The following is a 13,048-nucleotide window of genomic DNA, read 5'->3' as shown; positions in this document are numbered from 1 at the left end:
CCTGCAAACGCTATCTGCATCAAAAGCTGAAGTGGTGGACAGCTCGTATGCTATCCAGACCCGAGATAGAGCGCGCGATAGACGTAACAGCGGGTAAGGCACGCGCGCACGATGATGAAGATCTCCACGACTGGTGGCACGGAGGCATAGCAAAGGACTTCAAGGACTGTAATGGCGATCGAATTATCGATGCACCGCAAGACGAACTACGGCTAGTGTGGTCCATGGGTGTGGACGGATTCAATCCGTTCTTCGTGAAAGCTGCGAAAAAGTCAAGAACGAGCACTGGAATCTACCTGGTTCTACTCAACCTCCTGCCAGACATGCGTTACAAAGATGAAAACATATGCCTTATTGGCGTGATTCCCGGGCCTGGAAAACCGTCATTGGAACAAATCAACCATTTCCTGCGGTTGGTCGTTGACGACCTCCTGGAGTTTTGGTCCCCAGGAATCTACTTCTCACGTACTGCGTTGCATCCGGAAGGCCGTTTCTGCCATGGTTACCTTATCCCCCTTGTCAGCGACCAGCTTGCGGCGCGTCAAGTGGCAGGTCTGCCGTCATCGTCCGGGAACCACCTGTGCTCATTCTGCTTCCTCACGAAGGACCAGATAGAGGAACTTGACGAGACGCAGTGGCCCGTAAGGGATCTGGATCGGCATCCATCAGGAAAAACTGCCCGGGTGTCCAAGCACTTGTAGATCCCATGAGACCAGTTGTAGAGCGGACAGACCAGCTCTCGAGCAGACATAGGCGCCCAGTACTCTACAAGACAAGTCCCTCGGTCTCAAGTGCATTGGATTTCATTTTTCATGTCTCAGAGAGCTTATCAATTTATTGAATCACTTTGAGAGCTGGCTCAACCAAACAATCTTCGTAGCTTCCACACGCTCTCAGCCAGGTTGGGCTTACTATAGAATCACTTTGTTGTGTTCCTCGACCCCGCATTCCGAATCCAGCTCAGTATTCGCTGTCGACACATCTTCTTTGCAAGTTGTAGGGCACATCAATTATCCTCTTGATAATCGTAATACATGCACAGCACGAACAAGCACCTACACCCACTGATACAACACCTAGATACTACAACATAGATGGTATAGAGACGAGACGCCAACGAGGCTAACGCAGCAACCTACGGTCAGATCGGTAACACGGTATCCTATCGTACAGGACAGATCCACGAACTAGGCATAGTGTCAGTCTCACATAAGAGTGATATTGTGTGGCTCCGACTACTTACCGCGTGTCCCGACGACGACGTCTTACTTGGTCTTGGAGCTGCTCGCGACTGGAGCGAGGGGGTACAATACATGCCCTGCCTGTGCCTGTGCCTGTGCACCCGAGACAGCGGACGTCGATGCCTTCTTCTTGCCCCATCGGCCGAGAACTGCCTTCATGTCAATGCCATCATCGAGCTCCTCGGCGTTGCCCTCGTCCCTCCGGTTCTTGTCGTGGGCAATGCCAGCAAAGGCCCTGGGTCACTTGTTAGCAAATTTGTTCGATGTAATGGGGATGACTTACATGATGTTGGCGGCCATAGTGTCGTTCATTGATTTCACGAGCTCGGCAACACCTTCGTCGTACATCCTGCTGTTCGCATCCGCATGTCGTCGCAGCTTGTCTATGCCAGCTTTCAGGCGATCATGCCTGCCAGAACCAAGGTGATTAGCAGCTGAAGGCGGAACACTAAATAACTCACTCCATAGCATACGTCTTTTCATCGAAGTTCACGGTAGAATTGCCGGCCAATGCTTCATCGAATGCGACTAGAACCTGTCAATGTGTCGAATTATCCGATATCCATGCAGAAACTCAGGTACTCACTGCGCTACAGGTCAGAGCGATCATATTGCTCGACGGCGGCTTGACGTTGATGTCAAAGCGAGATCGGTTCTCGCGGCGGAGGGCTTCCGGGTGCTGCCCGAGCCACCACTGCCGCGCCATGATCTCCGCGATCACGACACTGTGGAAAGGTGTGTCAAGCTCCGGGTCGTCCCACAGCTTACTCATAGCAGTTAGCAGAATATGTCAAGCACTACAAGGCATGAATCTTACCTCGGGGGAAACGTCCGGGTCCGGCATCACTATGTTCCCGTAATGGAACGTATTGTGGTTGCGAAGGTATTTAATCCGCGCTTCCTTTGCCTTCTGCAACTTGTCATTGCGAGCAACCGCGTCGAGGCCAACATCGGAGATCTTGACTGATAAAAGTTCCTTCTCTACCACCCGTTTGGCTTTCTGCTTCAGCTCCTGCCGGACCTGTGCGGCGACTTTGTAGACCTAGGGGCTCACAAGATGACAGTCTACCAATGACTCGTAGCATGGTAGACACTTACATATTTGATCATACGGTTCTTCGTCTTAATGTTATCCCACAACTCCTGGAACGTCTCCTGGAAATCATCAGCCTGGTACTGGGCGTTCTTCTCGACCAGCAGCTCGATAATGTCTTGAGGCACGTCGAACTTCTCGACCCTCTGGCCCCGTTTGCGGGGCCACGCATTCTCGACCGCGATGTACACGCGGAGCTCTTGCTGGGCCCGCCACATTATTTAGTGTGTCTTACACGTTCCGAACGTTAAAACCGGAGTGAGATTTGCCCGTTTCGAACGTGGCGGCCGGCGCCGGCCGGAGGGGTCCGGGTCCACGTTGCAGACGTGGACGTTGCCAGTGATCCGGCCGGAGATCATGCCGGCCGGTTCAGCCTCGTCCCCAACGTTGCGGCCGGCCCTGCCCTCCTCAAATACCACCTCCAATGTTGCGGCCGGGCTGTTTTCACCAGACGTTGCAACGCTCCGGCCGGAGCGCGTGCCAGCCCACCCCCCACTGCTCAACGCTCCGGCCGGAGTGCATGCCAGCCCACCCCCCCTCCTCAATGTTGCGGCCGGCCTGTTTTCACCGGACGTTGCAACGCTCCGGCCGGACTACACCCCGGCCGCCCCCCCTACTTCTGAACGATCCGCCCGGCCTCTTTCACCCAACGTTGCAATGCTCCGGCCGGAGGGTATGCCGGCTGGTCATCCCTCGTTCCCAATGTTGCGGCCGGAGCAGGCAGAATTCAAAGCGGCCAGGCAGTCCACGCTGCAAACAGTCCGGCCGGTCAACAGATATAGCATTGCAAACGAGCCGGCCGGCCTCAGGCCCTACCACTACAAATGGTCCGGCCGGACTTTTTGCCGGCCGAAAACACAATGTCTCGGGCCGAGGGTACAGCCAAAACTCGGCCAAAGCAGCCAGCCATTTTGCCGGCCGAGCTTTTGCTTCACCCACCGGGCAAGCATTGTCTCGGGCCGAAAAGTTGACCATTTTCTCGGGCCGAAGATTTGAGTACTGCCTCGGGCCGAAGAGTTGGGCATTTTCTCGGGCCGAAGATTTGGCCGAAGCTCGGTGAAAACAGCCGGGCTGTCAGATTGCCATATAGGAAATTTGGTATTGACTGGTAGTACTTCATTGATAGACTATAGTATCAATTCCCTAGTGACCAAAGATGTCTAGTTAGGCCAGGATGTGCAAAACAAGATTTACTCACAGGCTTCTTTGCACAACAAGTTAATCAATTTCTGAAGCCAGTTTTCTTTTCCCACACTGTTTGACTATCTAGGATGTGTTGTTTCAATGCATAGAGTATATCCCCAACAGGAATAGTCTTATTCTTTGAAGCTGAATGCAGAACATGAGATAAGGGGCATACAGGTATGGTACCGTGCTGAACAATGTTGACTCCTGCAGCCAATGTACATTCAAAACACTGTTTCACAACCTCTGATGGTTCATTTACCCATAGGGAGTGAATCCTCCAAAGGAACAGTCTTATTCACATAAGCTGAATGTAGTACAGAGTTAAGGCAAGGGTGCATGGGTATACATGTCATACTGTGTACACTTCCTGAAGCCAATATGCTTTCCCCACAATGTTCCACAATCTAGAGTAGCACATTTCAATGCAACAAGCAAGTCTCCCAAAGGAATAGTCTTATTCTTTGAAGCTGAACTCGGGGATGAAGATAAGGTGAATATGCATTATATTGTGAGAGACATACTTTGGATTATTGTCTGTCTGGGTGTCACACTGAAATGTTGTACCAGCATGCACATTGCACTTGCCACAGAAACATTTACATTGGTAACAGTCCGGCCGGCCAATCCTCATCCTCATAGGAGATGGTCCGGCCGGAGTGCATGATCCCCTTAACTCTGTACCACATTCAGCTTGTGTGAATAAGACTATTCCTTTGGAGAACTGAGTCCTTGTGAGGAAATGAACTATTCTAGATGGTGAAACATTGTTTTGAATGTACATTGGCTGCAGGAGTCAACATTGTTCAGCACGGTACCATACCTGTATGCCCCTTATCTCATGTTCTGCATTCAGCTTCAAAGAATAAGACTATTCCTGTTGGGGATATACTCTATGCATTGAAACAACACATCCTAGATAGTCAAACAGTGTGGGAAAAGAAAACTGGCTTCAGAAATTGATTAACTTGTTGTGCAAAGAAGCCTGTGAGTAAATCTTGTTTTGCACATCCTGGCCTAACTAGACATCTTTGGTCACTAGGGAATTGATACTATAGTCTATCAATGAAGTACTACCAGTCAATACCAAATTTCCCTATATGGCAATCTGACAGCCCGGCTGTTTTCACCGAGCTTCGGCCAAATCTTCGGCCCGAGAAAATGCCCAACTCTTCGGCCCGAGGCAGTACTCAAATCTTCGGCCCGAGAAAATGGTCAACTTTTCGGCCCGAGACAATGCTTGCCCGGTGGGTGAAGCAAAAGCTCGGCCGGCAAAATGGCTGGCTGCTTTGGCCGAGTTTTGGCTGTACCCTCGGCCCGAGACATTGTGTTTTCGGCCGGCAAAAAGTCCGGCCGGACCATTTGTAGTGGTAGGGCCTGAGGCCGGCCGGCTCGTTTGCAATGCTATATCTGTTGACCGGCCGGACTGTTTGCAGCGTGGACTGCCTGGCCACTTTGAATTCTGCCTGCTCCGGCCGCAACGTTGGGAATGAGGGATGACCGGCCGGCATACCCTCCGGCCGGAGCATTGCAACGTTGGGTGAAAGAGGCCGGGCGGATCGTTCAGAAGTAGGGGGGCGGCCGGGGTGTAGTCCGGCCGGAGCGTTGCAACGTCCGGTGAAAACAGGCCGGCCGGAGCATTGAGGAGGGGGGCAGGGCTGGCATGCACTCCGGCCGGAGCATTGCAACGTACTGTGAAAACAGGCCGGGTGGATCATTGGGGACAGTATTCAGGGATGGTGAGGCCGGCCGCAACGTTGGAGACGAGGCAGAGCCGGCCGGATCGCTGGCAACGACAACGTCTGCAACGTGGACCCGGACCCCTCCGGCCGGCGCCGGCCGCAACGTTCGAGACGGGCGAATCTCACTCCGGTTTTAACGTTCGGAACGTTAAATCTTACTCAGTAGGCTCGGCCCGCTGCAGGAAGCTCTTCATGGGCTCCTTCGTCAACGGATCGTCGCTCGACTGTGACGCGGTGTCCTTCGCGCGGGGAGTCTTCGGCAACACTTTCTTCTTGCCCTTCCGGCCACTGTGCTGGTCAACGTCCTTGATGATCAACTAGGGTGCACGTCAGTAAAGTCAATAATGGTCTCCCATCACCCACCCCATCATCTGATCCATGCACCTCGCCCACATCTTCCTCACTCTCGTTGTCCTTCTCGTCGGCTGCCGGCTTGAAAGAACTACTGTCCTCACCCGAATCGTCGATGTTGACGGGGGAATGCACCGACGGCGAGTTGGTCTTCTGCTTACGCGGCCGCTTTGTACGTCGATCGGGGCTGCTGCTTTCCGTAACACGAGGACCTTGCATATGGCAGTCAGTCGCGGAGCGGGTCGCGCATCAGCATTGTAGACCGTGATAGCATCGCCTTACCTTCTGAATCGGATGATCGCTGCTCATCCGTGCCCAGAGCTTCCTCATCGCTGCTCTCCAGCACCCTCCGGCCAACACGACGCGTCCTTCTGGGTTTGTTTGAATTGCGAGCTATTCGAGAGTTACCAATCGACGCATGCAAGCTAAGCCGTCACTTACCTAGAAGAGACGCGACGCGATCCTCGTCCTTAGACACCGTATTGTCCTTCTCCACCGGCTTGCCTGTTGTAATGTACCATGAGGCCAACGAGCAAGTGATAATAGGCATATGAATACTTACGGTGCATGGTCGTCTCACCCTCCTCCACATCGCCAGGTCCGGGAGACACATTCTTCGTAGCCTGAGCTTTCTTCTTATACCGCACCGAGCCTGACTCTTCCACTTCAACGGGCGCGGGAGACACGTCATCCGTCGCCTGTGTCTTCTTCTGCTTCTTCTTGGGCTGCTCTGGGCTGGACTCCGCACTACCCGCCTTCTCCTCATCTTGGCGAGCCTTCCTCTTGCGCTGCTTGGGAGACACTCGGGTTGGAGGAGGGGAGGCTACAGCCCGTTGAGCACTGTGATTTAGTCGGAGTAAGGTACGTACTCGTCTTGGCTTGCTGCTTTCCTTTTCCCTTCGAAGCTTGAGGAGACTGGTCCTCTAGACTCACGTCATCTTCGAGTATCTCGTCCGATGTGTGCTCTCCGACATCTTCGTCTGCCATCATGTTGGCAACGTTTGCTTGTATTACTACGTATTTGTCAGTGTCCCTCCCATATTGAGCAGTATGCCTGTACGAACCGTCAAAACGCTCCTTCTCTGCGTTACCTCCCTTGCTTGCCCCCGCGACCATGGTGCGAGCCAGAACATCGAGTTCTTTCGCTGTCAGGTCCGGCCGCTGCGGCTTCAACGCGGTCTTCATTAACCTGAGTCGCTCGGCGTAGGGCATGGAGGTCACTTCAGGTGCGGCATCGTGTTGACTGGATGCGGGCTTGGTTGAGCCAGCCGCTCCCTTCTTCGAGGCTGGCTTGTTAGTCGATGTCCGTTTTGAACCAACGGACGGCGGCTTGCTTGCGGCAGCGGTCTTCGACTTCGATGGAGCACTACGGGTTTCCCTCGACGGCGCAGTGGACCGTGTCTCGCGCCGAGACATCTGAGCTTAAGATGGAGCGAGACGACAAGTTGTATGAGCAAGGTCCAAGATGGAAAATGTGCGTGTGGGAGATCATGATGCGGAGATGCCTCCGGTCCGTCACGGGTGTTGTGCTCTAGAAGACGGAGGTAGCCGCCGATGCCGCTTGAAATGCTGTAGACAACCTAGGGACAAACGCGGAGGTGATTCATTCTTGAATTTTGTATGGGACGAGGGGTCTGCAGGACGGCTGAGCACCGAATGCAAAGTCGGACACTAGTCGTCAGGGAAGCCAGTGCCGCTATTGTTTGCGCAAAATAATTTCATTTCGAGAGTCACCTTGGCTGGATACTGAGCAACGAGCAAGAAAACACGACGTCGACGACAGAGCAGTGCGAGGATGTACTACATACAGCAAGCGAGAATCAAACGGTGGCCAACCACTTTTCAATACGCGTCGTCGTCATGACCTGCATCTGGCGCCATAGGCAGCGTGTCGAGCGCACGGCCCAGTCGGTCAGTTCACGTTCTGTGAACCTCGCCTCGGGCGGGAGTACGACGTCGGAAGGGAGAGTCGGCAACGGATCATAGGTATATCGCAAGGCGCGGCGAACGTAGGGCTGGGCGCCCACACTCAAGTCGTCGACGGTGAGGTGCGCGGAGGTCTCGTACTCGTCGAGAGCATGGAACAAAGTCCATGCTCTCGACATGAGAATGTTCAACTGCGCGCACATTTCAGTGACGCCGGTGTCGTTCATGTCATGACGTATATACTGTAGTACTAGCTGGTTAGTGAGTGCACAGACGATTTGGCAAATGCTGACCATAGTCTTGAAATTCGACATGATTGTCTTCGCGTTCCAGTGCGACGCTACGGCCGCATCGACGAGGTCGCCGTCTTCTACTGGTATATAGATGAGCGCGATTTCGACCTGTCCGAATACTGGACAGCCTTCGAATGCGATCCCGGTCGCGCTCAATTTGTCTGTCCGGAGTTGGTGGGACCTGGGGTTAAGGATGTATTCGTCGAGCGGAAAGATGTTCTCGCTTCTGCGGAACTTGGTACGGTGGCACCATTGCCCCCATCGACGCGGCTCGTGCGGGTCTTGCGCTCTGGCGGCTTGCGAGGATCGTAGAACGCCGTCGTCCGGCTTCCTACGCGCCTCCCGCTTCTCGACGGCGCAGCCTATGAACCATCCTAGCAGAGGTGCCATGTTGCGATCTTTCTGCCTCTTAACCTGCTGAACGTTTGTACCATGCCAGCCACGAGAAGATTGAAACTCACCTTGCGCATACAATCGGGCATCCCCTGAGCGTGACAGAACTCCTGGCTGACCATGGTTTCGTTACCCGACCGACCCACTACGATCATATACTCCGAATCCGAAATGAAACCGTGCCCTCGGTTCCTCTCACCGACGCAGCTGTAGTATCCGCCTCCGATCGAGTCGTCCATCTTCCTGAATTTCCCGTCGAAGAGCGAGGTGACGGTACTGTTGCCTCCGTTGTGGACGGGGCCCGGCATCGAGATGGAGAGTACGCAGGCGTGATGCTGATGCGACAGAGTCGGTGAGGAGGAGTCGCGTCGGAGCAAAGGGGAGAGTGATGCAGACGCGAGAGCAGAGTCACGAATGAGCGGAGGCGAGAGCAACGCGGACGCGGGAGGGCCGGTGAAGTAGCAGTAGAGTAGAGCCAAGAAACGGTGGAGGAGGTCAGAGTCAGAGCGTATCGATCGTGCGATCGTAAGAAGCCGCTCATTGCATTCCCACAGGAAGCCTCCTCTGAGAATGCAATGTGCGTGTACCGCACGCGGCGGCCCAAGGATTGGGTGCGGCATTCCTTTTTTGGCGCGGGTACCTGCCATCGAAGTGCCCTCGATCCGATTTCAAGTTGGCCGGTGTCGCCTCGTCGAACACGCCGTTAAGTATATTGAGAAAAACGCATGATGGTGTACGTGGAGGACATCGTAAATTAATTATCGACGAAGAGGTCGTGGCGGATGAATCCGCGCTCCATGTACATTGGAAGCGCGGACCGCCAGTACCTCGCTCTCGCCTTCTCCTCCGGCGACATGCTGCGCACCCGCGGCACAACGCGCGTGACAGCTATAGCAAGACGCATTCCTATGTCCTTCGCCACGCGCTCTGAGAACGGAGCCCCCTCCTCTGTATCCATGCCAGCAAGGAATGCGTCGAGACCAAGATGTGGGATGGCACGGCGCGCTTCGGTAGCCACCGCAGCATAGGACATACGGATGGTTTCGAGTTTCTGGACGAAGTTCCTCCAACCGTCCGCGGGAACGGTCACGGGGAAGCGGCCACGGGTGGTCTTCAACCACTGGGGTGAAGGCGTCAATATATTAACACACTATTTTATACGGGACATACCATGTGGTGCTCGTTGTGATTCCAGTCGGTGAGTGTCTTCGCTTTGTTGGCGCGATGGAGGAACTGCGGGAAATCGTCACGATTGTACAGGAGGACGCGACACTCGATGCGCTCCCCCGGACCACATTCGTAATCGGTGGTAGCAGACGAGGTCGTCTGCGGGGGCCCAATGAGAGCGTGCAAAAAGCCTTGCAGCAGCGGCTGGCTATTTACGAGCTCCGCGATCTGCAACAGCGGTTATGTTCAGACGTCGAGGACAGGCATGCAGCGTGAGTCACCTTGCCAGTCTGGTACACGAATTCTTCCGCTGTCTGCGCCACCGAGCAGAAGAAGACGAGGGGACCAAGAACACTCGGCAGCCCGGTCCCAGAGACCTCGTTCTCGTCGCAGTCTTCGTTATCGACCGCAGCGTCAATATGCACTGCACTGCACTTGAGCACGGTCTGCAGGGTATCCGTCTTGACAATGCTGTCTTCCACGGCGGCGATGGTCGATCGGAAGGGCTCGGGTTCACTCTGTCGCAGGACCAAAGCCATATAGCTGGCGATGTCGTTGGTAAGATCTTCCTCGAGCGTTGGTGCGATGAGCACGATCTTGTGCTCAGCAGACCAGAAGTCGACGCTAGTGGTTCACTCGTCAGTACAATAGATGTAGGAGTAGGAACATGATCTAAATCACCGAATGCACCGGACGAAGGCAATCCAACTCTTCGAAGCTACATCGGACGAGGCAGTCTCGTTGTTCCATGCATTGACCACAAACTTCTGCAATATGTGGTACTGGTTCTCATCGGCGCCGTGAATGTCCTGTGTGCGGTTGGTGCTCAGTTCCCGTAGCATGGTCAATACAGAAGTAGAACTTCACCTGCGTGACAAACCCACGCCTGCAGGCGTGAGTCCACTCGCGCTTCAGCTCGAGGAGGTACCCAAGGAGATGTATGGAAAGCTTGCGATCAGATTCATCGTGAGCAGATCCAGCCTGGACTGCTCCTAGAAACTGCTGTGGTAGACCGTCAAAGGTTGTCGCGGAATCCACCATGTCGTCGAGGGGCATTTCGCCCGCGAGGATTCGGGTGTGGGGTCCGGTGATTCTATCGTTCTCCCTGAATGAGTTGCCCGGCGACCGAATGGCGACATCCGAGAGCTGCTGGACTTCGTTCGGCGGCGTCCCAGGCGGATTGGTGGAGGCCTGCGTGGCGTCAGAGTTGGGAACACTGGACTCGGTGCCGTCGCTATGGACAGAGTCGGTGTCGGAGTTAGGGTGTTCGCAAGTGTCGTGAGACTGGTCCTTTGTAGCAGACATAGTGGGTACTGTGAGGAGCAGCGAAGGGGGAGTTGGCCTGCTGCCTTCCTTGAAGTTGGTCTCCGTCAGCATACAAACAGCGACCGTGTGAACCTTCGGACCTTGGCGGTGCCAGTGGCACCTCCAGGTTTCAGTCCGTCAGTGCACAAGGACATGAAGGAGGATCGCGCACCCTTCTTTTCGAACCGAGAACCAATAGCTCGAGCAACGATTCGCGATGCGGCCGACGCACCAAATGCAAGCGACACCTCCCAAAACGGTTGCTGTTGCAGGGGATACGGCAGCAACTGTATTGGGCAATGCCGTAAGCGCCGTGCCTTGACCGTCTGTTGCTAGTCGCGCGGACAGTGCGCCATAGGTGAGGCGGTATTGTCCGGCGCGTCGGTCTGTGTTCTACAGGCTCGTTTTGATTCTATGAGATGGCAGGTATATGTAAGTGATAGAGCGAGCGTAGGAAGGCAATGAAATGATCACCACGGCGGTGTACTTTTTCCCGCAGTCTCAATTGGGTCAACTTAGCCGCATCCGCCAAGCAGAAGTACGTGCAGAGGTACATAAGCAGCGGTGAGTTCTGAGGCCAGAGGAGGAGAAATAGGAATCTCACCTTATTAGCGAATGAATAGAGATCAGCGCCGGCTCTCAGATCGGTTTGGCGCTCCACAATACCGCTCTGCGCGGGCTACGAACACACTCTCCATGCCCTTTTCACGAGTGCCGAAGTCTAAAACAGCAATGGAAGCAAAGTCAGCCGCAATATTCGGAATCAATCAACTCAAAATTCGTTGGAATACTGGATGAATGAGATGAGCAATCTCCCGTACGTCGTACCGGGCGCCATCACGGCCTGTCAGAGGCTTACGACAGGCCGTTCAGGGCCAGTCGACGGTGAGATCAGACGCCGTGCTCCTGCTCTGTCCTGGCTTCGCTGTCACTCCCCGCGCTCTCTGAACAAAGTCTACAGAACCACACCAGCAGCCAGTGAGTAGCAATAATCCGTCCTCTGTCCGAAAAATCAGTAATCAATTAGCTCAGCACTTGTTGACAGGCTAGAGGAATGCGTAGGTCAAATCACCAGTTCGTCGCCCGGGGCACAGAAGACGACAGAACTTGTCCAGCATGTGACAAGCCGTGCAGGACCAGCCAAGGGCTTATGGCGCACATGTCGACGGCGCGATCTTGCCTTTGGTACCGCAAGGGAAAGAATAGAGTTCCTCTTGAGCACGACATGCCAGAGGTTACCGAGAGCGCCGAGTGCAATGTGTCCGGCACCAACGACGCGATGGATGAGGACGAACCTTATGAAGACTTCCACGCTTTCCTCGACCACGGTAACCTCTTTCGCTTTGAACTCCCAGCAGAGGCCGCGGGTATCGTTGAGGAAGCTGGAAACGACAGGGGAGCATCAGGTTCAACGTCTCGAGCCGAGGCTGCTCCACGCCGACGACCACCAGTGGTCCCTGCCCTAGACGACGACGAAGATACAAGGGTAGAAGATGTCGATACGACAGCCGGCCGGGTGATACGAATGGAGCCGCGGATTGTGGATACATGGAAGGCGTTCTTTGCGGAGGACTCGGCAACGGAAGGGAGCGACGACTCAGAGGAGGACCGGATGGATGTCGACATCGAGGAGCACGAGGGAGGATGCGCACAGGAAAGAAACCCTAACGGTCGATGGAGACCGTTCGCCTCAGAGCTCGACTGGCGCGTGGCGAACTGGATAATTAGAGAGGATGTGGGGCAAGGATCGCTAAATCGTTTTCTTAGCATACCAGGGGTACGTTGTGCAGTGCCGTATTTCTATCGCCTTACTTCCCTGAATTGGCGGCCAGGTCGTAGAGAAACTAGGACTCACGTTCAAGGATGTTCGCGAGTTGTTCATCAAAGTAGACGCCCTTCCCGACCGCGCTGCATGGAAAACCACGTCTCTGACGTTTCCGGATCGTATCGATGAGCAGCACTTGGTACGTTACAGGGACATCCTCGAAGCGATCAAGGCCCTTCTCGGAAATCCAGCACATGCCAAAGACGTCGTGTATCGACCGCGACGCGTATTCGCCGACCGATCAAGAACGAAGAGAATCTACTCCGAAATGTGGACAGGATTATGGTGGAACGCGGTACAGGTACAGTGACTTAGTGCTTCGTTCATTGCTACGTACGACAAACTAATGTCTTTACATACTTCAGTCTCTACTCCCGGACGGCGCAGCAGTCGCGCCCGTGATAATCTCAACAGATAAAACACAACTTACTCAGTTCTGCGGCAACAAGTCGGCCTACCCAGTGTATCTCACACTAGGCAATATCCCCCGTGCTCTCCGCCGCAAGCCTACTGAACATGCCTGCATC

At 54.5% G+C, this 13,048-nt stretch overlaps 5 protein-coding genes across 5 annotated transcripts; 1 reads left to right on the top strand and 4 right to left on the bottom strand.

The window, feature by feature from the left end:
* Positions 1–1,006: 1,006 nt before the first annotated feature.
* On the bottom strand, positions 1,007–2,552 carry B0H18DRAFT_959978 (uncharacterized protein; the record flags this gene model as incomplete). Its single annotated transcript, XM_048042886.1, has 7 exons — positions 1,007–1,055; positions 1,270–1,476; positions 1,525–1,650; positions 1,703–1,776; positions 1,828–2,004; positions 2,059–2,262; positions 2,340–2,552. The coding sequence occupies 7 exons, from the start codon at positions 2,550–2,552 to the stop codon at positions 1,007–1,009; spliced, it is 1,050 nt and encodes a 349-aa protein (XP_047886433.1).
* A 2,864-nt stretch (positions 2,553–5,416) lies between these two features.
* Positions 5,417–7,028, bottom strand: B0H18DRAFT_1125762 (uncharacterized protein; the record flags this gene model as incomplete). Its single annotated transcript, XM_048035057.1, has 7 exons — positions 5,417–5,578; positions 5,625–5,824; positions 5,895–6,005; positions 6,054–6,116; positions 6,175–6,435; positions 6,482–6,625; positions 6,677–7,028. 7 exons carry the CDS (start codon positions 7,026–7,028, stop codon positions 5,417–5,419), a joined length of 1,293 nt encoding a protein of 430 aa, XP_047886432.1.
* Positions 7,029–7,432: 404 nt separating this feature from the next.
* B0H18DRAFT_1125761 (uncharacterized protein) lies at positions 7,433–8,844 on the bottom strand (the record flags this gene model as incomplete). Its single annotated transcript, XM_048035056.1, has 3 exons — positions 7,433–7,729; positions 7,832–8,233; positions 8,293–8,844. 3 exons carry the CDS (start codon positions 8,842–8,844, stop codon positions 7,433–7,435), a joined length of 1,251 nt encoding a protein of 416 aa, XP_047886431.1.
* A 134-nt stretch (positions 8,845–8,978) lies between these two features.
* Positions 8,979–10,696, bottom strand: B0H18DRAFT_959976 (uncharacterized protein; the record flags this gene model as incomplete). Its single annotated transcript, XM_048042885.1, has 5 exons — positions 8,979–9,344; positions 9,395–9,619; positions 9,673–10,015; positions 10,073–10,200; positions 10,259–10,696. 5 exons carry the CDS (start codon positions 10,694–10,696, stop codon positions 8,979–8,981), a joined length of 1,500 nt encoding a protein of 499 aa, XP_047886430.1.
* Positions 10,697–11,750: 1,054 nt separating this feature from the next.
* On the top strand, positions 11,751–12,831 carry B0H18DRAFT_887368 (uncharacterized protein; the record flags this gene model as incomplete). The annotated part of the gene is made up of 3 exons (XM_048041167.1): positions 11,751–12,102; positions 12,148–12,473; positions 12,529–12,831. The coding sequence occupies 3 exons, from the start codon at positions 11,751–11,753 to the stop codon at positions 12,829–12,831; spliced, it is 981 nt and encodes a 326-aa protein (XP_047886429.1).
* Between the last annotated feature and the right edge of the window lie 217 nt (positions 12,832–13,048).

The sequence above is a fragment of the Fomitopsis serialis genome, assembly GCF_022376445.1.
Source record: "Fomitopsis serialis strain Sig1Antser10 chromosome Unknown B0H18scaffold_167, whole genome shotgun sequence".
NCBI classification, from domain to species: Eukaryota; Fungi; Basidiomycota; class Agaricomycetes; order Polyporales; family Fomitopsidaceae; genus Fomitopsis; species Fomitopsis serialis.
Note: the sequence above shows the minus strand (reverse complement) of the source record. Positions and strands in the feature narration are given on the sequence as shown.